Source organism: Solea senegalensis, linkage group LG1 (assembly GCF_019176455.1).
Source record: "Solea senegalensis isolate Sse05_10M linkage group LG1, IFAPA_SoseM_1, whole genome shotgun sequence".
Lineage (NCBI taxonomy): Eukaryota > Metazoa > Chordata > Actinopteri > Pleuronectiformes > Soleidae > Solea > Solea senegalensis.
In genome coordinates, this window is record NC_058021.1 from 10,136,937 (window position 1) to 10,160,481 (window position 23,545).

The 23,545-nt window shown below is 39.3% G+C and overlaps 2 protein-coding genes across 2 annotated transcripts in view; both read right to left on the reverse strand.

The window, feature by feature from the left end:
• LOC122770175 (SPRY domain-containing SOCS box protein 4-like) overlaps positions 1-5,261 on the reverse strand; it is a 57,189-nt gene extending 51,928 nt beyond the window's left edge. Inside the window, exon 1 of the mRNA XM_044027192.1 lies at positions 5,055-5,261. The gene's annotated coding sequence lies outside the window, so the exon portion shown is untranslated. The remainder of the gene's footprint in view (positions 1-5,054) is intronic.
• Positions 5,262-8,955: 3,694 nt separating this feature from the next.
• Positions 8,956-21,719, reverse strand: LOC122781958 (solute carrier family 25 member 36-A-like). Its single transcript, XM_044046093.1, has 7 exons — positions 21,693-21,719; positions 21,183-21,382; positions 18,015-18,092; positions 16,486-16,586; positions 11,700-11,766; positions 11,326-11,615; positions 8,956-11,186 (listed from the first exon to the last, which is right to left on the reverse strand). The coding sequence occupies exons 1-7, from the start codon at positions 21,717-21,719 to the stop codon at positions 10,993-10,995; spliced, it is 957 nt and encodes a 318-aa protein (XP_043902028.1). The 3' UTR covers positions 8,956-10,992.
• Positions 21,720-23,545: the final 1,826 nt, after the last annotated feature.

Consider the following 23,545-nt stretch of genomic DNA (forward strand, 5'->3'; position numbering starts at 1 on the left):
ATGTTAACTATGTGAATTCAGCCGTCACTCAGGGACTATGACACATTTCACTGAATTACTCCTCTCATTTATTACCCTTTTCCTGTCATTTTAATGGCCTCTGTGAGTCACCAGTGCACAGACACACATCACTACCACTTCACATAAACGCTGAGGTTGTACACTGTACTTTGGCCCGAAGCACCTGCAGGAGCAACACGTCGTCTCCTCATTTTGTCTCTATCAGCACTTGATTTCATTGACTTCATTGAGAGCATACGCATCATCACAGTGCTATTTTCCCTGAGTGTGTAGTCGTGCGCATGAAAGTATGCCTGTGTGGGTGTGTGTGTGCAATTTTGTGAGCTCAGCAGTCTGACTGACTTAACAGAGCTGCTGAATATCAATATATTCCCATTCCATCTGCCAGGGTAAGATGCACACATTACATATACATGACAGAGAGAGATATATCTGACTAAGGTAATGGTGAAACAAAGATATAGGCAGATGGATAAAATACTAATATCTGCTGACATGTTTGCTATTTTAGGGAACTTAAAACTTAAAAAGGTACATGTAAATGGGAAAGGGACTTTTCCAGACTCAGAGATGAATCTGCTGAATAAGATTTAGGTTTTGAGTCATGTGGAAAAGGACCAAAATGTATAACAGAGCATCCCAAAGAGGATAAGAACGTCTGTACCAAATTTTGTGGAAACATTTACATTTACAGTGTTGAGCTCATTAAAATGTGACTCTCACCAATGGAAGCACTCTGATCTATTTTATGGCCTTGATTTTGTCAGATGTGAGGTTTCACAGCTTCACATGTTTGAGACCTGCTTCCTATAAGAGCCGCCATCTACCTTTAGTACACTGTGGCACACAAAACCGACCCAGCAGTGAAGGCGAGGAGAGAGGAGAGTAATTAAAAATAATGACGCCTGATGGAGAGCAGCTCATACGGCCGCCTGTCTTGTCACCAACTGCCTCATGTGTCATTGCAGGATGAGCGCGGTGACGCACGTGGTAATTGGAAGAATGCAGATGAGAAAAAATGCCTGGTAACTGGCAGGAAGAGACGGTAAAACCCAGTGAAAAACTATTTTCAGTGACAAAGATGCTAATTCACTGATGCACAGAGACAGTCGGTATGTTTACATACACAGATTAGTCACGCTAAGGCCATAGTCTGACTAAGACAAGAATGGGACAACTTGCAGAGTCCGAGTATACATGCGGAGAAGTTTTTTTTTTGTATGTGTAGGTGTGACTGTGTCACTCTATAAGCTACTGCGTATTGAATCAGCTTCCTGTTGACCTGTAGGTCACAGAGAAACAAACGGCTGAACGGTGAGATGGTCATGAGATTGATTGTGCTGTGGTTCTGTTTGTTTTGTACCTGCTGTACATCAGTCCAAAAGTAGGTCTTCTTTGTAGCTTTCACTCTCGCCGACGCCACCGTGTTGTATATTGTTTTCCGGCAACAGTACTGCATTTTATAAGTTGTCTCCTACTACTTCCGGGTCAAAGACTGGAGAGGAAATTTTGTTGCATGCACAGAACGCCAAGTCCGACTCCGCTTATACATGCAGGAGTAATCGGACTATGAATCGCATTATCCAGGTATGTTAGTCCAGTTAAGACTATTAAGTCTTTTAGTCCGACTAGTGTGGGGTGGAGTGGCTCAGTGGTTAAGACCGGTACCCTGTGTGTAAAAGACATCATGGTCGCAAGTTCGACTCCACGCCTGGCTGATTGTACTCGATTCCATTGTAAGTCGCTTTGGATAAAAGCGTCTGCTAAATGACATGTAATGTGTGTTTACGCGACAAAACCATCTTAGTCCGACTAAAATTGGACTTTTCACATGCCTGTTAACGCATTGACTGGGTTTCATCAGTGAATTGTCCCTTCACTGCATTTAAAGAGGAACACAGACATCACTGGCACACTTCTGCACGGGAATTACATCATTATGCTTTAAACCTTATTCCACCTTACTTCACTTTAAGGATTTGTACCAACCCACACTTAATGGTAGGCAGTTTGTGTTCAGTTTAAGTAGCTGTATCAGGCAGAAACAGATAAGACACAGCTGAGTTAAATGACCTTATCTGGTCGACGAGCTGAATCCCATCTGCCTCTCTGCTCACACTGACTCAGAATGCTGCTTATTAGTCCCTCTGGAGGGATAAAAGGGGAGAAGGGGAGACTTTTAAAAGGAGGAAGGAAATGTGGAAAATAAAGCCAGAAAGAAAACAGATTAGGAGGGAGGAGGCTGAATGGGTAAAGAAGGAGAGTGAAGAATGCAAAGGATATGCACTGAGACTAAAAGGGGGCTCTGTTTTCAGTGAGGCAGTGTGCTCAAACCTGCAGGTACCACCAGCAGAAAATGAGTATTTACAGTAAAAATCTAAAACTTAAAGCTACACTGGAAAAATGTTATTATTCTGCCTTTGGTATTTGTGAACAGAAGCTATGTAATAATATCTGCTGTATTTTGAGCTATAACTTCTCACTTGACAAGCACAATGTTACCGTTGCATTCGTCAGTCTCAGCATAAAACAAATCGCTTCCTGTGTGCCGCGCGGCAATGTCGCCGGGTGACATGAGAGCTGAGAAACACAGAGCGAGTCGTGTGGAGCTGAAAGCTGCACTGTGTGGACTCATTTGACAATGGCAGGAAAGTAATGCACTGTGTTTATATTTAGAAGTTACACACTGGTGTTTTAAAGCCCCATCAGCAAGTTGAATCACCAGTTGTATTATGAAAACCATTGAATAATAAACACCTCTAAAATAAAACAGCTCAAACTTCCAGGAGGGGGAAAAGCCACAGTGAGTGTGGAGGCAGGATGGCAAAACCTGTGGTGAAACACAGATGGAGAACGAGAGTTGCAAGGGAAGTGATGTGGAAACAAGAAGAGGAGATGGAGAAATGGAGATGTAAGGAGAGGGGGGTGAGGAGGGGAGATGGTGACGAGGAGCTCGATCTCCCATAGTGCCCAGCTGGTCAGATCCAGCAGACAGATAAAAAAAAACAAAAAAAAACAACAACCCTATCAACTTTACAATGCTCCATCCCGACCTCCTCCTCCATCTCTCTCCCCACAAGCAACCCCCCAGACACTCACCCACCCAGACACACACCCACCCTACTAAGACAGGTCATCCATCAACCAGCAGACTCCACCCACAGGCACACACACACACACACACACACACACACTCCTTTGCCAGCTAATTGTTAGTGGACCAAATGAAGCGATGCAGCACCTGGCACATGAGAGGAGGCACATGTCACTTTTCCTTTTGTCACACTCATCCTGTCCATTCCTCTCTCTCTCTCTCTCTCTCGCTCTCTCAACCCTCCTTTTTTTGACTCCATCTCTTGTCCCTCTTCTATTCTCTCTGTCCTCTCATTCCCTCCCTGCTCTTACCATCTGTTTTCCATTTTCTGTGTCCTTGTCACCTGACCCATCTTAGCCAAGCGAATGTCAAGGCGTAGTCACGCAGAGTGATCACTCACAGACCACTGTGTGGAAGGGCCGTCCACTTCGCCACATTAATGACAACTGCTGTGACACTTCTCTCCACAGAAAGTATCTTCAGGTTTTCACACACAGCCTGTGTTGTTTTTGTTAGAGAACAATAATTTCAAAACAATGATCAAAGTTCAAAAAGCATCTTTCTGCAATTGCTTTAACTCTGCGGTTTCCAATACTGGGGCGAAAGCTAGTGATGAAAAGTCCGGCTCTTTTTAAAGATTTGGTTCTTTTGGCTCCCAAGCTACGTTTTTTTCAGTATTTTCATAAAAGCCTTATTTTTATGCCTTTTTTCCATTAAAAAATGAATAAAAAATGTTTTACCATTTTAATCAAACCTAACCTTATCTTTGAAACGCAGCCAGATGCTGCTTCTTCTTTTTTTTTCCGAATTTCTTCAATTTCTTTTCTGAAAGTCTGCCCCCTTCCATCTTTTACATAATGGTATGATCCTTGCCTGTCGGCAGAAGACTCGGCTCTTCTTGTTCGCTACAAAGAATCAGCTCTTAGAGCTGGCTCGTTCGCAAACGTCACATCACTAGTGAAAACTGTCTTTTAAAGTTAATTCTCACTGGAACTTTGTCATGTCATGTGGATTATGACATGTAACGATTAGGTACCACACATTAGAAAGTGTAATGAATAAGAGAAGCAGCATGAGTTCCCACTTTTTGCATTACGTCATTTGTCTAGGTAAAAATTAAGTCATTTTTAACTAAATCGTTTTTATAACTTTAGGGCTCCAAATCTCTGCCTCTTATTAGTGTCACATAACTAGAAATCATCAGGTTTGAGATAGAGAGAGAAGTATATATGTACCTACCCCATTCCTATTACACACAACTCAATGTATAGACTACTTAATCCCATCACCAAATGTTTACCTTTTTACAGTATTTTATACAATGTCCTTATTGTTCTCAGTACAAGACAAGAATACTTCTGGCTTTAAACAAGACCATTTCCATTACCGTCCTGGATTACACTGCTGTTCTTCATTCATCCTCACATTTATTTAAAAAGGATGGAATCAGCAGTTTAATCCACTTCAAACTTCAAACCAAACAAACCTGTGAATATGGAATATTGGACTTTTTGTCTTGAGGAAAATACAGGAAACCCATTCTAACCTTTTACATTTGATTGATTGATTGTCGATAATCTTTAACTTTAATATTGTACTTTTAATGCAGTATCACATCATTTAAGCTGTAGTTAAGCTGAATGAAACCCATGAGCACGGTGTAGAACAACAGAGGAGGTGACAATGAGTAACAATGTAAACACACAGGGTGCTCACGCTCTCACGCACATTCAGGTAGGTGTCATCCTCCTGATAACTGATCATCTCTAATGTGATTATCAACATGGCAACGGAAAGTAGAAAGTCACAGAAATAAAGCCACACTACAAGGAGAACATGGGATATTCCTCTCGCCTCCACGACTAAAGTAACTACACATCATAGAGGGAAGTCCTCCACATCCTGTTCATCCGATGTAAACACTCGCTCACTCACTTACCGAACACAAAAGCCACTCGTCGAGAACCGACACTTTTTAGTCAGGAGCTCCGGGTTCTGTCCTCGTCACTGCTGCTGTTTTCCCAGCCTCCAAACATCTGTATCCGCCATGTAGTGACGGCGTCTTTGTTAAAGTGCGCGGCGGCGAAAGCAGCTCGACAGAACACAAGCAGGTACTGTAGCTCAGAACCCGACACTCAGTGTCCGTTTACTCCGCACAGCGAGCGCTGATTGGTCGCTTCCACCACAACACAGCGTCACGCTCTGACGCAATTGGCTGAGGATGTGATGGTGCGTGCAAAGCTTCTCGTAACCTGCAAGTCAATTACCAGAAATGGAATACGTCCCAGAGATAACCACTGTTAACTGGTACTAATATTCTTTACAATAATAATAATAATAATAATAATTTAATAAAATAATACTTTTCATAAAGTATCTCAAAGGGATACTTGAGTAAAAGTACAAGTATCTTACCAGAAAATTACTTTAGTAGAAGTTGAAGTCACTTTTTTTTTATATAATATTATTTGTTAAAAATATTTGTATGGTTTCTTTGCTCCTTATAACAAATAAATCATTAGAACTGAATAATTCATTTGAGAACATCATCGTGTCAACGTGGGGAACACTGATCATCATTTTTCAACATTTTCTGACATTTTTTAAACCAATCGATTATGAGAAGAATCATTAGTTGTAGCCGTAGTGATGCCTTGGTTTTCTCTGCTGACAAACATGTCTTGGCATATTTTAATACATACAGTCAGTCTTGTATAACGTCCTTAAAACAGGAATCCTAAAAGTAAAAGTAGAAGTCACTGTTGGTAGAAGTCACTTTTATAATATTACTTCAGTAAAACTCTTAAAGTATTTGACATTTAAGTTATTTTCTGATATAAAATGTACTTACGTTTTAAAATTGAGAAGGAAGGATTGGTAGGGCAAGATATCTTTCAACTGGAAGGTTGTGGGTTCAATTCAATGGCTCTGCTAGTCTGTTTGTGTCCCTGAGCAAGGCACTTAACCTCATGTTATACAGTGTGTGAATGGGTATGAAAGATGTGTGAATGGATGAAAACTGTGGTGTGATGCAGCTCATCAAGACAAGAAAAGCTCTACCTAAATACAGACAAAGATAGTTAGCGGAAATGTAGTGGAGTAAAAGTAAAAGTTGCTAGAAATATAAATAGCAAAGTAAAGTACAGATAGAATTTTGTACTTAAGTACAGTAACAGTAAGTATTTGTACTTCAATACATTACAACACAGCTAATATTAATACACCTACTACTAAGTACATATGTATTAGTAAGTAGTATATATTTACATATTTCAACATTTTCATTGTTTATTTATATCTTTTACCAGTGCTGTTTATAGCTTAGTGGGGGGCCCTATGCAAGCTGCTGTTTGGGGGGCCCTAGTTTGATAAACTAGGGGAGAAAAGTGGACAATATAAGATATGCATGATGATATTTGACATGATTTCAAAGTAAAAGAGAAATAAACGGATATTTAAGTAAATAATGACTTGGAGCTTAAAAATAAGTTATTACTGTAAAATATTGCTAGTAATTTAGTATTATATTCTCTCAACTTGCTGACAGCTGTGCCTCGGCCACATGCACTGTGTTTACACAAGGAGGATGACTTCATTATAACATGATATTAAGAGGTGGGCTGCATGTAATTGAGTTGGGGGGCCCATGGGCCGCCAGTTTGACACCTCTGCTTCTCTGATTCCTCTGCTCTATTACACTTCAAGGGCAAACACAGGCTACTGTCATGATAACCTTTTAAATTGAAGTTAAACTTCTTTAAAGTTGAGCCACTCAAGCAAGTTACACTGATAAAAAAATGATATTACAAGGAAAACAACACTCCTCTGTACATTAAACAAATAAAACAGAGTGTTTTTACTTAAAATTTTGAAAGCAAGAACGCAATTCAATAATAAATTAAGATCAAAGGAAAATAAATTATGTAGATTACTACTATTATGTAGTAGAAAACACAATGCACCAGCATCCATATCAATGTGCAAACAATAAAAACGAAAACAACTTGTAAGAATAACACTAATATTGGAGTTAGTCAGAAATTTTACATGTACAATTTTGACTTAATTATGGCACAAAAACATCGACCACAGCTTATCATTACAGCTTATTTTCTTCATATCCTACATTTATTTATTTTTAAGCATCTAAGGAGTTTAATAAACATATGAGAGGAGTCATTTTAATTCTCTTCAGATGAGGCTGAACATGCAGCTTTGGGGCCCCCTGGTGGCTGTTGCTATAGTCCACATATAGCAAGAACTACTACTAAAATACTTTTGAGTAAAGTTGTCATTATTCTCATGCATTCATTCCTATATTCCTCTCAGATTGCGGTTTACAACAGAATCTTTATCACTAAACAAGTCACTGAGCTGTTGAGTGGAAGTCAGATGAAAACCGGTCTGCTGAAAAAAGAACATTCAGGACAACCTCAACAACCATCATACACATATCTTACTGCCTTTTAAAAAAAATATAAGTCAATTAGTCCAACCATGTCATGTATGATGAGAGATTATTCCAATTTCCATCGAGCCACATTCTGCTGTAGTGATTACACATCCATTACAGAGCGTTAAATACAAATCATTAATTTTATTGGCCTCTAAAATCAGAGGTGTGCATGTGTGTCTTTATTAAAAGGCAATCAGTCGCTCCAGTAAACTGAACCTCTGCACACATGACTTCTATCAGGAGCTATTTGGCTCCTCCCTCTGGTTCTTGTAGGTAAATACAGTTGATGGATTGTGTCCCTATGCAACACTTTAATACCACCATTTCCATATAGATGGGGTCATAAATATTTCAGCTTACTAACGCAGACACATTTCTGAACAAGTCTACCATTACGTACTTGTTTACTGTTTTTTTTTTTTTTTAAAAAAGGAAACATGTAACCTTATTGCACTTAATTTGTTCTCAGGTTGCACTGTGTACATTTATTCTACATGTAATTATAGTGAATATCTTTTCTATTTACAATGTCTTTCCATACATTGAGTGTATGTGCTATGTTCAATTTGTATTCTGAGGAACACCACCAACTGACTACATTATTATTATTATTATTATTATTGTTATAATACAGTGTATTACCAAAGTATAGTGGTATTCATTTATTATAAATCTAACCTCTCTACGGTAGTCTCATTCTAACTGTACGGCTAAAAACGTCCAAGTTGCATATGAATAAGTGAAAGATACAAAAAAAAGTTACAAAACTATTGTTGAAATTTTATTTTTATTTACTTTTGTTTTTAAAAACAAACAAACAAACAAAAACACATCAACAACTAAGCTGGCAAAATCATATCTTTCAGGTTCCATTCTCTACCCTGCTTGAGGCTACTTCCTACACATACGGGTAGAAGCTGAAGCGAGAGATAAAAACGTGAAATGAAATGTTTGCACCGTTTGTCCAGTTGTCTGCTCATGTCACATTTTGGTAAGTCAACCTCAAGGGTTACTGCGATGGGGCCAAACACATGAACGCTATTAGTGTTTTCAAGGAAAACATGGATGTTAAAAATGATTCAGCAATTTTCTTTTTAAAGCACTATTATCAACTAAGGGCAAGAAACATGTCAGAGGAGACAGAAAATGAATTATTACAAGTTACAGCACCTCAGTTTGCCTCTGAACTAATACTCCAGCAAGAGAGGGGGGTAATGAGAGCGTTCAAGAACATCCTGTTTTCTGTAGTTGTTTAAGTAAATACAATCACCTTCGTGATCGATTCACAGAGACTAGGTCAAAGTGTTCAACAGACAGGTTAAAGGACGTTACAGTGATCTCAGCCAATCATCATCAAGGATCAGTATTCTCAGTTATATAAGAAGCTTGTTTGTTTTTTTGCAAATGTTAATATCTCTTCCGTAACAGATAAGCGTTGTAAATTCTGCGTCTCTCCGATTGAGTCACTGTGGTAATCTGCATAGATTCCAGTTCTTGAACTCTCACATTAAAACACTTCCATCCAGATATTCAAGACATGTTGCTAGAAAGGCCAAAAAAAACAACAACAATCAGACAGACACTTAAAACAATGTAAACATCAAAAATGGCAGAAACATCCAAAACATTGCTAAATGTAACACTTAATGAACGCTGAAAAACCCAGTGCTCCAGTACAAATGCTTCTATCAAAGTATTTGTTCTGCAGCCTTTAATGCACACATATTTGCATGGCAGCTTACATCATACAGCATCATACAAGTGCAAAACATCTTTATTTATTTTTTTAACTTAATCACTCATGCAACTTGTCCATGTCAGAACAAGGTTAAATTGCACAAAAAAAACGAAAACAATTTGCAAGCGCAAACTTGATGATCATACGTGGGCCTTTGGGGGAGAAGAAAAAAAAGATATGCATATACATATTATATAAACACATTTGGACGTCCTTCACAAACTGAGAACTGTAAAATATATCTGCTGTAAGAACAGTGGCGCAAAAAAATACCATTTTGACATACAGTAATACTTTTTTTTCTTTCACAATGTAAAAGTTTGCACTGTCCACGCAACAAAATGCTAAGCACAAGCCCTAAAAGGCCACAAAAGTGCACGTTATCGGGTCAGAGGGAAGCCACTGGAAGAACGGAGCGTCGTGAGAGTGGGAATGAACACTCACAGTGTCACACAGGAGCTCTCCCACACTCTCAGTGTCCTGCAAGATTAATAGTTGGAGAAAGGAAATCTGGAGCAGATATTTATTATACATGCAGGCACACATGACTGCAGCCACACACACACATTCTTCTACATAGACCGTTATGATGAAAGTGACCAACATGTAACCCCCCACACACACACACACACACACGAAGATGAAACATTCACCCACTCACAACCTCCTCCCCACGCCGTCACATTATCATTCAAGTAGCGGGCACTCTAATAATACAAGTTACTTTGGGAGTCACACACCTCTTACACAGAGGTCTCTCGCTTTCACAGACGTCCTGAGCAGTGACTGCGGACAGAAAGAAGATGGCCTTCTATTTGATCGTTAAGTTTCGACGAAGCGGTCAAAGACGCAGGCCAACTTCAGCCTCACCGCGTCACCACTGCCGGATGTTGAGCTGCGCAGGAATCAAACAGTGAATGAAGGTCGGCTTTTGAAGCTACTGTTCATGATCACGAGAGCCTGAGGCTTGTGTGACGGGACTTAACGAGGAGGGTGGCTTTAGTGATTCAGAGGGGAATGTTTGAAGCCACACTTTCTGTGGGAACCCGACAAGGGTGGGTGAGTTCTTACGATGCCACATTCAACCTTAAATCAACATTCCTTAAACTGCCTATTCATACAGTAGTTGCACAGCAATGAGGCGAGGGCAGACTGGTGCAGACAGATAGTGCCAAGTGGGGATTCTTTTGTAATTGAGACTGACCTACATTTAGTTACCATCTTTCCACCGTTACAATATCGTCTATATGAAAGTGACTTTTACTCTTTATTTAAAGACAATGACGCAAGTTAAACCTTTGTTAAGGCCACTGAAATGTGCTTAAATAGTTTCTTTCAGAGGTGCCTTGTGTTTTCATCGTCTTTCCTGTCATTACTTTTCTCTTGTACCAACCGACAATAATGATAATCATCTGTGACCTACAGTGCCCTCCATGTCTTCAGTCAGGTTAATAAAAGGGAACTGGGGCTGGTGATGCTAATATGTTAACTTTTTTTTTTTCCTTTCCTTTCTATTTCATGTGATTTCCATTTGTCCTTGTATCTGGTCCACAAGAGCATCTTCAGTTTTCCTTTGGTCTTAATTTTGACATTTCATGCCCACTTGCGAAAAAAGGAGCAACTTTCTCAGTCATTTGCTCAATGCATCCTCCTTTAGTTGTAGGAAGAATATGTGGCTGGGGGCTAACGGCCAAGCAGGTAGACCACCACTTCATAGGTGCACATCATAATGGCGGTGTTGGGGATTTGTCTGACAAGGTGGGTGATTAGGCCGCGGTACAGCGCCCGGTATCCCTCCTCTCTGGGTACTGTGATCAGAGTTTGGAAGAAGGAGCGATACTTGCTGCCCTCTTCTCGTAGCCGTGTTCGTATCACTTCTGCAATTGTAAAAGAAAATGGTGATAAATACACAAGTAGTTCTTGTCACACTTTAGCTATGAGCGCATGTCCTGATCTAATCCTACACTTAGCAAGGTGTTCTCTCATTCTTAGAGAAAGTGTGGGAGACAAACATACCATGAGGGTAGGCTATTGAGGTGGCACAGGTCTTGGAGGTGGCTGCTGCAAGCATCATGCCTACAAAGTCTGAGGCGTCTTTGGCCGACTCGTCCTCTTCGTCCATGCTTGAGTGGGCCTTGTACTCGAGCAGTTTACGTTTGATGCTCTCATAAATGACAAAATGGATAACAGTCTCAGAGATGCCGGCATAGGAGGCCGACATACCCCTGTAAAAACCACGCAGGCCGTCCATCTGGTACACCCGCCGCACACACTCGAAAGCATTCATCTGCCGCTCACCCCGGTTTCTGTGATCACAAAGAGCTTTTTAAATTCCAGTTCAATTAATATAATTGTCGTCAGTTATTACAGTATTAAGGTTTAAGGCTCACCTGGCATCCAGCTGCAGACGGGTCTTAATCAGCCAGATGGGATTGGTGGCGGTGATGGCTGTGAACCCTGGGGAATTCAGAGGAAGTGAGAGGATCAGACAGATGCAGAGACACTTGGAGGATCACAATCTAACCAAGTGTACTAAATAGTCTATACTGTGCAGTAAACATCAACAGGTTTCTCTTTCTAACTTGTCAGTGAGCCATTTCATTCTAGTATTAAAATGGAGTATTATGTATTATGTTTTCCATTTGTTAAGGAATTTAAGGAACAGATGGGAAATGAGGTTTGGTTCTAATGAATAACATAAACTCATCCTTGTGAATTTTCAGATATATTATGACACATCTGTAAGACACAGCACAGTGGTTTTGACAGTCAGTTTGTACTCTAAATGTTATCGTTAAGCAACAGGAAATTAATGTTTCCACTAATTCGTCAAGGACTGCAAGTCTTGCATTCTATATAAGATCCTACAGACAGGTTACTGGCCTGATACTCACACGGCAAGCTCAAGTGGAAAAGCCGGGAGAAACAAGACGGTGTCTTGAGGAGATTGTTAAATTATTCACTAAGACTAAAGTGGAAAGTCTCAGGACTGAAAGACTTCACTGTGGCCTCTTAACGTCCTAAAGATGGTGGCCAACCTTGTTCTACAGGTCTGTCTGTCTGCACAGCCAAACGCAGTGTTAGTTTATATTGCAACAAGAGGCCAGTCAATGACAAAGACTATGAAATGCAGTAAGAAGGCTCTAATGTGCATGGACAGTATAAGGCAGGCATGAGCATGTGCATGTGTTTGCATACATGGGATATTACTTTGAACAGAAATTGGCTATCAGCAGGCAAATCTACAGTATATAAAGTATGATTTGTAGTAAATAAGTATTACTTTGAGTCATTATGAAATAACCCAAAGTGTCTGAAAAAGACGATATAAGACAGAGAAACCCAACATGGCTCCTTGCAGAAAACAGCTGCACAAGTCTTGAGCGCGTCTAGTCTATCAGTGCAACAGAACCCTACGTTAAGGCAACTGCATGAAGAAGAGAAGATGACACTCAACTGTTGAAAGAGAAGAGAACAAAAAAAGAGGAAGAAGAAAAAAGAGGGAAGTAGAAGGAAGTAGCGTCTATGGAGTGTACTCACAAGGGAGGGGCAAAGCTCCTCCAGCTCCTCCCCGCTGCAGCTAGTAGCCTGCAGATATGGGGGGCACAGTTGGCGGGGATCTCCCACCCAATCACGCAGGGGTGAAAGCTTTAAAGTAAAGCCCTAAAATAGACACAGGCTTTTCTGTACCACAGTCACACACAAGCAGCAGTCACATCTACCCCCAGCCCCACCAACCACCCCAACCCACTGATACAGTACAAGCAGACAGAGAAGAGATGGGAGGTGATGGACTGGCCTCCCCCATCTTTCTCCATACTGTAAACCCAACGTTATCCCCCTGCCGTGAAAATGTACGTTCAATTCCTTGAAGGAAATGGTTTTTACATTTTCATTTTCTTTCATTTTCAAATGACCACAATTTATCCCCTCCCTTTACTTCCATTAACAAACTGGAATAAAGAAAAATGTTGACTGAACATAAGCCAACCCAATCCAAACCTCCAGCTCCATCTCACCGAAGCGAGGCAACACACAAGTACAAAATGCAAAAGCAGAAAATTTGAAGGTGTATTCTTCATAATCATTGTATCATTGTAAGAATTTCTAATCTACATATACTAGGAAACATTAGACATCTACCTAAAATATGGTAGAAAATAAAAGAGAGTCAGGTGGAAATGCTAACCTTGTCGTTGTGTACTGTGAACTTTAATGGGTGGATGAAACAAGTGAAGAGAGTGCATTTTATGAGTATGTGATGATATATTGGTGACAGTGAAGCTGAGTCTGGCCCAAATACTCCTCTGGGGCAATCCTAATTAAAAAAAAACTGGGGTAAATTTAAAATTAACCTTCAAATGTCCTTACAGGGAGGGAATGAGTCTCCGGAGAGCAGGTCTGTTTCAGGAAAAACATGTCATCAGATAACTTCTACAGGAGTTATTAGACAAATTATCTTCAGTGTCACTGAACATGACACTGAAAATAACAAAAATCTATGAATTGTGTAACAATATTATGTATATTTATGTTAGTGGACGTGAACCTCACCTGCTCTCCTGCGTAGTAATTTAAATAAGTCATGAAGCAGATACTGTACATGTTGCATGTTGTGAAAGACGATCTTTTCATGGAGGATAATTCTTACTCAGAGTTTGACATACATTCAAGCCAAATATGCTTCCCATGCGTCTTTCTCAATTGGTGGCTCATTGAGACAAATTGAGTGAATCAGCAGATGTGCGCGTGTGTGAGTTAAAGGGGGACGACATGCACTTTCCCATGTGACAGTGTGTGTGTGTGTGTATGTGTGTATGTATGGCAGCCACTCACAACTGTTGTCATGTTTGTACACAGCAGAGCATTTGTAAATGTGGCAAAAGAAAAATATGACACCGACTACATTATCAAGCCTTTTTAAACAAATATTAGGACAACAGAGAGAGTCAACACTACTGAAGCCATCAAATATGTCAATGGTTATGGGCTATGGTTGTGTTGCCTACATGTATCCAACTGCCATTTGGGCGAAGACATATAAATGACATCAAGTAAAGTGACACTATTCTCAAAGCCTGATGAAAGATATGTTTACATCAGTTGTATCACTGTATCTAAACCACATTCACTACTTTATGACTTTCAAACGGATATGAGTACCACTGAGCAGAATATGTCATGTGAACTCGCTCAAAAAAGAGGATGTCATGCTCGATGATGGTGTGATACAAATTCTCCATAAAAATTGGAGTCGATGGATGATGACAAAAAAAAAGCAAAAAATAGTGATTACAACCTCCGTAGCAGTGACAAGGTTAGCATTTCTTTTTTAAGCAGACAAAAATAATACACATCCAAATACTTAGTCATTACTTTACCTTGACTATATTGAGACGGTAGACTACAGGAAAGGGGGAAAGTGTGTGTGTCAAGACTTAGCATTACCTAAACTGTGTAAGAGCAACCATAAACTCAAACCAGCAGCAAACACACTGCCATAAGCAATGGAATTTGATTACAAATACATGGTTTTCATCATACCAGTGTAAAGAAATGGGGTGCTACCTGACGTGTCCGCCCGAGTGCCAGGGGCCCCGGTTGACCTTTGGGGACAGTGCTCTCTCCTTTATACACACAGAGCAAAGAAGGGGGCCCACACCACACTGTTTAAGTAACAACTGGGATGTTAAACCATTTACAGAGTCCTCTGGAGAGGCCTCAAAACAGAGTAAAAAAGAGAAAAAATAGGAAAAAAGGGAGAGGGAAGTAAAAAATAATAATAATAATAATAATAATAATAACACTAATAATACTACTAATAATAATGGTGATGATGGAAGACATGATGGACAACAGGGCCAGGAGAAGAGGAAAGCACAACCTAAACTTTAAGGACCATGTGGTTTAGTTCTTGTTTCTTGTCAGATATAGATACAGTAACATCAGCACAGTTATAATGGGATGAATGCCATCAGTAAGTAAGTTTACATGCACAGTTTAATTGAGCTACGGCCATAGTCCGACTAAGAAAGGCAATTGGACAACTTGCTGAGTCCAAGTATACATGCAGTTTATTGGCCGTGTATGTCAGACTCTCCCTCTGTAGGTGGCGCTGTATCTCTCTATAAGCTAGTGCATGGACGGTGATATGGATCGTGCTGTGATTCTGTGTGATTCCTACCTGCTGTACATGTCAATTAAATTCAAATTCAAGTCAAATTAGATGAAGTATGGCTCTTATTGTTGCTGTGTTGTCCAAAGAAAGCCCCCGCCGTGTGATTTCCAGCAACAGTACCGCACTTTATACGTCGTCTCCTTCTACTTCCAGGTCAATGACCGGGGAGGAAATTTTGCTGCATGCACAGAACGGCAAGTCCGACTCCAGTCCGACTAAGCGTATACATGGAGGAGTAATCAGACTATGAATTGCATTATTCAGGTATATTAATCCGACTATTTTGGTCGGACTAATGTTTTACATGACATTAAGAAAACCAAACTTGTTTTAGTCAACCACATGTGGGCCATCAAGGCCACCATAAAGAGTCTACTTACTGGGTGGATGGGTGTATTTACAGAGGGTATGTGGTGAGGATGCACTATTTTATTGTGTGACTGCCATGGTTTCAATGTGCTTGTTTTAATTGCCAGGTGGGAGATGAGTGCTACACAGTGATTATTTAATATTACAATGTAACATGTTTATTCATGTTTACAACATGAATAAATGTCATTTTTAGGTTTTGTTCCACAGTAAACAAAGTGAGGGCATGTTAAATGAAATTTCATATTGGTTTGATCCAAAGAGTCTTAAATTGTGCTTTCTGTTAAACTCTGTAATAGATAGTATTTACATGAAAGAGCAATGTAATGCCTATATCACAGATATTAGTAGTTAGCTTTTGCAAACTTCATTCACAAGCTTTTAACTTTGTGAAGACCCCACCATCCCACACATGTAGACAGAAAGGCATGGCAATGAGAGAAAATGAATGAAGTAGGGAAAAAAAGGGATGAGCAGGTAAAGAAAATATATCTTATGAAAACAAACTGAAATGTTTTTAAATAAACCCCATCATTGAGTCACACTGTTCAGACAGACTGAGAGACAGACAGACTGAGAGACAGGCGGACAGACAGACGAAAAGGCAGAGGAGAGGGAGCCATCATTACCTGCCATCCCAGCTGACACCATGTGCACTGGGGTAGAGTCTGGCTCCAGCACCCCATTCAGCTTCTCCTTGGCTGTTGAATAGGCTGCAAAATAGATCGCCCTGTGACAAAGAAGATGGAGTTCAATAAGAAATAAGAAACATTGGATAAGCAGACTAAGGACTAATCGCCAACTATTTTGCTAATCAATGAATAGTTATTTTTATTAAAGTGTTCTTTTATTAATTAAAACCTCTCAATGACCTTTTAAATATGAATATTTTCTGGTTTCTCCATTAAAACTGAATTATTTTTGGTTTGTGGACATAAAAAGACAGAACGCCATCATTTCCTGGTGTGAGAAACACAGATCAACATTTTCTGATATTTTATGGACAAAACAACCAATTGATTAAACAAGAAAATAATCTAATCGAATATTTTATGAAAATAGTAGTTAGTTGCAGCCCTACAACACTACCTTGTTTGCAGTTTGTCATCGACAAACCGGGTCTGCTATGATGACAAGGCCAACAATAGATAAGCTAGCTGAGGATACCTCTAATATTAGCTTGACAGGAATTATTGTGACACACCAGTTTCAAGTGGCTCCTGCTGTCACCAAAATGGTGGTGTAATGCGGGCCGTGGAAGATATGCGTATGATATGTGTGAGAGACTGTGAATCACACTGCATGCTTTAAAAGCAGATTTATTCCCTGTGATTCTCACTTCTCCTCACTAAATAAAAATCACAGGATTAAGTCAGGGTTTCTGTTGAGTGGAATTAAATCCAGTGACCTCAAATCCTTCGCCCTCCATGGGAATTGAAAGCACACGTTCGTCTTTGTCATAATCATGCTGCTGTGCAGATCAATCATGTGATTGGCTGAGAATGTGTGAGGGCATCACCCACACATAATGAGTGACACTGCTGGTGCAAGCGTCCTCATAGAAACATTTGGGTTAGAGTTGGGTTAAGGGTTAGGCATTTAGTTGTGATGGTTCAGGCTGGGGTAAGTGACTAGGGAATGCATTATGTCTATGAGTATCCACACCATGAATGCAATACCAGCATGTGTGTGTGTGTGTGTGTGTGTGTGTGAGTGTTGCATGCTAATGAACGCCACAGCATACCCAGTGGACTGTGTGCTCTCATTAGCATCAGAGAATGTTTTTAGCTTCTCCAACATCATAGTGCTGAATCCTAAAATCGGAGAGAATAACGCTGCAGCCCAGCAACCAAGAGCTTATCTAACAGATAAAAAGGGTAACCAATCAGTATTTTCATTCAGTTATATTGCAACTAAGGCTTGGGTTAAAGTGAAATTAAGTGGGAAATGTTGCATCTTAGCCATACATCTCGAAATCTGGAATCTTCTCTGGAGATACAGAATAATAAACTGTGGAGACATTCACGGCAGCATGGTGATCAATCAAATGTGACTTTTTTACCCATGAAAAAGCCCTTGAATTATGAAGATTAAAATGACGTATGCAGAAATGCGACACAAAACACACCCACAATAACTAAGATAATACTGCTCATACCTGGAAGGTGCCACACCAACAAGGGTGGGTCCCAGTCCTCTGAAGAGTGAACGGGGCCCTTCTCTCTCTAAAATCAACCTGCAAAAGACAGAAAACCGTTCAATAAAAGCTCTCCTTCATATACTTTTTTAACATTTTTAATTACTGTGCATGCAAGCAGTTGTCTTTTTAAATCTCACCAAACAAATCAACAACCCTTGCATTCTGTATGATAATAAAAAAAAAATTACAGAGCCACAGTACACAGACAAACAGTCCATCAAAACACAGAGGGCAAACCACAGACGGCATTTCATTTGGCACATCTGTGTTTGTCGCTAAATTTAAATCTGATGTGGGTGCTCTAAGCAACTTGATCAGTAAATAATAATTTATTTGACGTGCTGCCAGGACATAACGCTCAGCCTAATAATATACACTGGGTCACCATCAACATGCTGGAAGACCCACAGAGTATGAAATGACAGGTGTCCTGCTTCAGAGGGTGTTTATCATGACATGCACGTTTTCAGTTTCTTTCACCTGAGTTCAAAGTTTGCTTCTATCTCCCCTCGAACGTGTTGACCTCATTCAGAATGAGCTTGTCGTGCAGTTAACCTTGACGCGCTGCAACGTTTTACATTAACGTATGTGACAAGGTACATTCGAAGAAAACAGTAAAGTAACCGCAGAAAGAATAAAAGACCCAGAACAAAAAAATTGTACTTTGGCCCAGATTCTAAAATGATCTTTAGTGAGCAGTTTATATTTTTACAATAAATGGCCTCACTGCCACTTGACTAAACAACACATACAGTAGCACCGGGCCTTCTTGGAACAGCTGTAAGTTGTTTTTGTTCTGCTTGTGGCTCAATGAACTGGGCCTTCTAACCAAGCTCTGCTCCCTCAGAAATTTATTTATTTACCTTATTTATTTATTTATTTACAGTGTGGTATTTAGGTTAGCACACATATCTGAAAGAGACTGTGTTCTCCAAAGTTACCATTTTTTAAATTGTATGTCAACATGCCCTGCTCTAAAAAGAGAACTTGGCCTACTCCTCACTGCATGTTGAGTCACTTGTGTGTTCTTTTCCTTTTCCTGATCCCTCCACCACTGTTCCCTCTTCTGCCCTGCCCCACTCTGTATCATGTTATAGTGGTGTTCTGTTTCTACTTTTGGCTCAAGGACAGCCAACAAAGCTGGTTTATATCGGCACAAGACCAATGTTGAGCCCAAAACAATGCCCTTTTAAACTGCAATCTCTCAAAGGAGGCCCATCAGTCCAGTGTTTTCAAAACCCGAAAGGATAAAAGAAAACTATTTCGAATTATTGTTACAGTCAATCAATTTTTCAGACAAACAAATGTAAAAAAAAAAATTTGGCAGCCGAAAATATCTCATGCAACAGCTTCTGTCGCATAATAACACAACGCGATAGGCTACGCGACAATCTCAGTGTAGATTTCCACAGAACAACAACATTCTACATTGAATATTTACATAAACCCTTGAGTCCTGGGTGTCCAATGTTCGTTATAATTTTCCAGCTACGTTTTCTTTTCTTTTTTTCTCAGTAGGTGCAAAATAAACACCTATGTAGTGACAGGTTCCCATCTTTCTGGTAATGTTCCACTGTGTAATGAGATGAGCAATGACACATTATATCGCAGAAAAGGGAACAAATATCTACTGTGGATTTCTTGCACTGGTTTCCAAGCAACTATCTAGAGAAAGTTGGCAAATAATCCACAGAGATTTTAATGAGGCTTAAAATTATACATTTTATTGTTGGGTGCTACAAATAGGAATAAAATCAAGGTTGAACTTTTAGTGTCTTGGTCTTAGACTCTGTTGTTACCATTTCTCAGAAAAATAATTCACTAGCACAAAACAAAAACTTAAAATCCGGTCCCTAAATATATATATATATGTATATATATATATATATATATATATATATATATATATATATATATATATATATATATATATATATATATATATATATATATATATACATATATACAAATAATTATTATCATCCAGCAATACATCAGTTCAGAACATACTTGTAGTGTTGGGCAAAAGATATATAATATTATTATAAGAACAATGGGTAATTTAAGCCATGCCTGTATGCCAACAAATAACTCCTTTTTAGACAAATTATCTGTTGTTTTACATTGTCAGATTGTGCTGTAAACTATACAGCATATAAATTATACTGTAAACGACACAAATGTGAGCAGAAAACACAGAGATTCTCCTGCCAGATCCCTTGAGTAAGCTCCAGATAAAGTCCATTGTGTGTGTCAGCTCTGACAGACTTAAAAATAATTGTGTGGAATCTCATGTATTTCTTTTCCTTCACTGGCTGGGTTGTACAAGGGAGAGCAACTGCAAAAATTCCCTGACCAACGACACATTTTCAAAAATCAGACATGCCATTGCAGCAAATTGCTCTGAATGTTTGCATCCACTTGCCGTCACCCATTATTTTGCAACTTGTGATAACAATGTAGGCATTTAGGCAGCAATATTAGGGCTGTGTATTGGCAAGAATAAAACTATATATTAGGATGGTATACGCAAGGAGAATTATTGTATGTGTTTTTCCCACATCGAATAGTTTATTTTAAGAAAATAATGTGTAATAATAATATTGGTTTTATTTCTCTAGTGGGAAGTGAAGGACGTGGTCCACTGTCAGAAAACCACTCAAGAATATTTGAATATTAACAGAAACAACCATTAAAAATATAACAATATTTTACTGTATCAATAGTTTTTTACACAACTACTGTATATGCAATATGTGTTGTTTCACTGTGTGTCCATTCACCAATTTACAAAGAAACAGATGGGAAAGACAAACAGCAGACTGGAAATGGTAATATAATCATCAACTGCTCATTTAATACAGCAAGCATAAGTTCAGACATATTGATTTGGTAGTATAAATAATACTATAATGTCCCACACGATACTAATTTACTAATAATAATTGACAGTTTGATATGTCTTTACCAGCTTTAAAAACATATGTGAAGATTTGGTTTACATTGAGTGCTCTATATCCATATCTATGTCATCAAAGCTAACTATGGTGTGATCCCTTTAATTCGTTTAATAATGTCTAATAAAGAAAAGCTCATACAATTAATATGACGTCTCATTTTCCTTACTTGAGACAGTGCAGAGGCCCTGGTGGAGCAACACGGGCCACGCTGGCACCATTGACGGTGCTAAGCTGGACTTCTGAGATGTAGAGAGTGATGGAGGAGGACTGTAGTCTTGTTTTCACCACTTCCAGAGGACAAGTCAAAATTGCACCCACTGTACCTCCACATCTGTAAAGGACACAGGGGAAGGTGGTTGGGAGGACAAGGGTTCAGAAAAAAAAGGGCACAGTGGAAGAAAGGGACAAAATTAAGAAAAGCAAACACTGCATTTGCATAAATTAGCCATAAGAGAGAAGGGACAGATAGAGAAGAGAATAATTGGTTTTAATATTCTAGCCTATCCTTGAGTGTAATCATGAAAAGAGCAGACAATACAAATACTCCTATCTATCTATCTATCTATCTATCTATCTATCTATCTATCTATAATATATACACACACACACACACACACACTCACATTCACCAAATAATGGTAACACAATCTGTTATTCCATCCAGCTCTTAAGTTACCTTGGAGCAGGCACATGCAAACACCATGACCTCGTGTTGTGATACTGCAATGGGTAAAGATGCACTGTGGTGTACTTGTAGTAACTTAACTGACTTGTTGTATTTGAAAAATGTTAAGATAAAGCTGTTAGCAATATGTCTAATATACTCACAACATAAATAAAGTCATGACACACAAATGAACCTATTGAACATTTCACCATGTTCTGTATTTGAATCTGTATTTGAAGCATTTCAACAAGTCATTACACCACTGTTTGGCTAAGCATTATCCTAAACAATAAAATTGTGATGTGAACTTTTAAATATATAATTTGGAATACTGGTTAAGCATTAGAACATTTCATTTAGACTAGAGAAATAAAAACAACCAAAACTCACTGTAGTCGCACTTATCAAAATAAAGTGTAACCAAGGAACTTGTGATCATGTTGCTTAGACTTTGACCTCCACTCAACAGATGCCGTCAACAACATGTGAATCAACCGAAGCTTATCCGATTGCTCTCAGAATCATACACATTATCTGATTAAAAATACAACAATTTCAGATAAATATCATTGTAAACCATATTTCTTACTTCCGGGGCTGTAAATGCCACTCCAAAACAATGTTCTGTCCCTTTGCAGTTGTAAACATGCACATTTGATTATCCACTCTGCAGACACCAAATGCTTTCCAGAATCAGAATATGGCTCCACAATAAAAACATGAGAAAGCTGTATATTCATTGTTGATTTAATCATTCCGAGGCTTACAAATGCTTTATATGTTAGGTTAAGTGTATACTAGTTTAATTTGTACGTTGTGTTTGCTGACAAGCAGCAAATTCCTCTAGCTGCACTCATTTCAGAGTAAGGACATTCATGCTTCCAGGCAGCAGTGACCTCTGGCCTACTTTCAGGGTTATGCTGTCTGCTGCACAGGGGCTGTCAGAGGAAGCACAGCACTGAGGCCCCCAGCTCAGATTTTTGGAAAAAGCAGGTCAGGTCACTCAAGACCAGCAACTCACTGAGTGGTTTGAGGATTTTGACTCTGTGACAAAGGAGTTTAGACTTGTGGTGGGAGGAGATAACCATATTTGACTATCAAAGGTCAAAGATAAAAGGAGAGGTGAGAGACGAAACTGAGAACGGAAGACTGAAAATAAGAGAGCGGTGTCAATACACTTTAGGGTTTTGTTAACAATTACTTTGAGAATGAAACTCTTTGGCCTTTTTACCTTTAAGTGTGAATGAGAAGCACTGTATGGGGTGCAGGTTTAACCTACAGTACATCTATGTTCTCCTCACTTCGTGTCAATTTTATATGTATTTCTAAACAGGAGACATGCTGCTGCATCATCTGCTGTACCTGGGGGTCCTTGAAAATATGGAACGTATGTGGGTTGCTCTACATAACCATATACATCGAGACAGTAGTTGGAATGTAAACAAAGTTTTAAAACTCACCGCTCCACAATACAGATGCATTAATTCATCTTATTAACATTTTAGATTATGTAATCTAAAATGATATTGTAACATTTAGAAATGTTACATTAGCACACTGCAAACGAAAAAAATGTTCACTTAAGTTTTAAAATAAGGGGGGCAACTATTAACCAATTTGGTTTTTAACCAACACTCCAGTTCAAATATTAAATCTGGAGCAATTGCTCCTATGTAGAGGCCTGGCACGCTCCTTCGGGTTTGGCCCCAGCGTAGGATGGTCTGATTGTGTTCTGGGGTGAGAGGGATATGTGAGCTTGACAGTTTGGGTATAGGCTGCGGTTTAGTGAGGCCCAACCCTATGATCAGGGATTAACATGGGTCCATATACAGCCAACCTAAGCACCATTCGACTGGAAAATT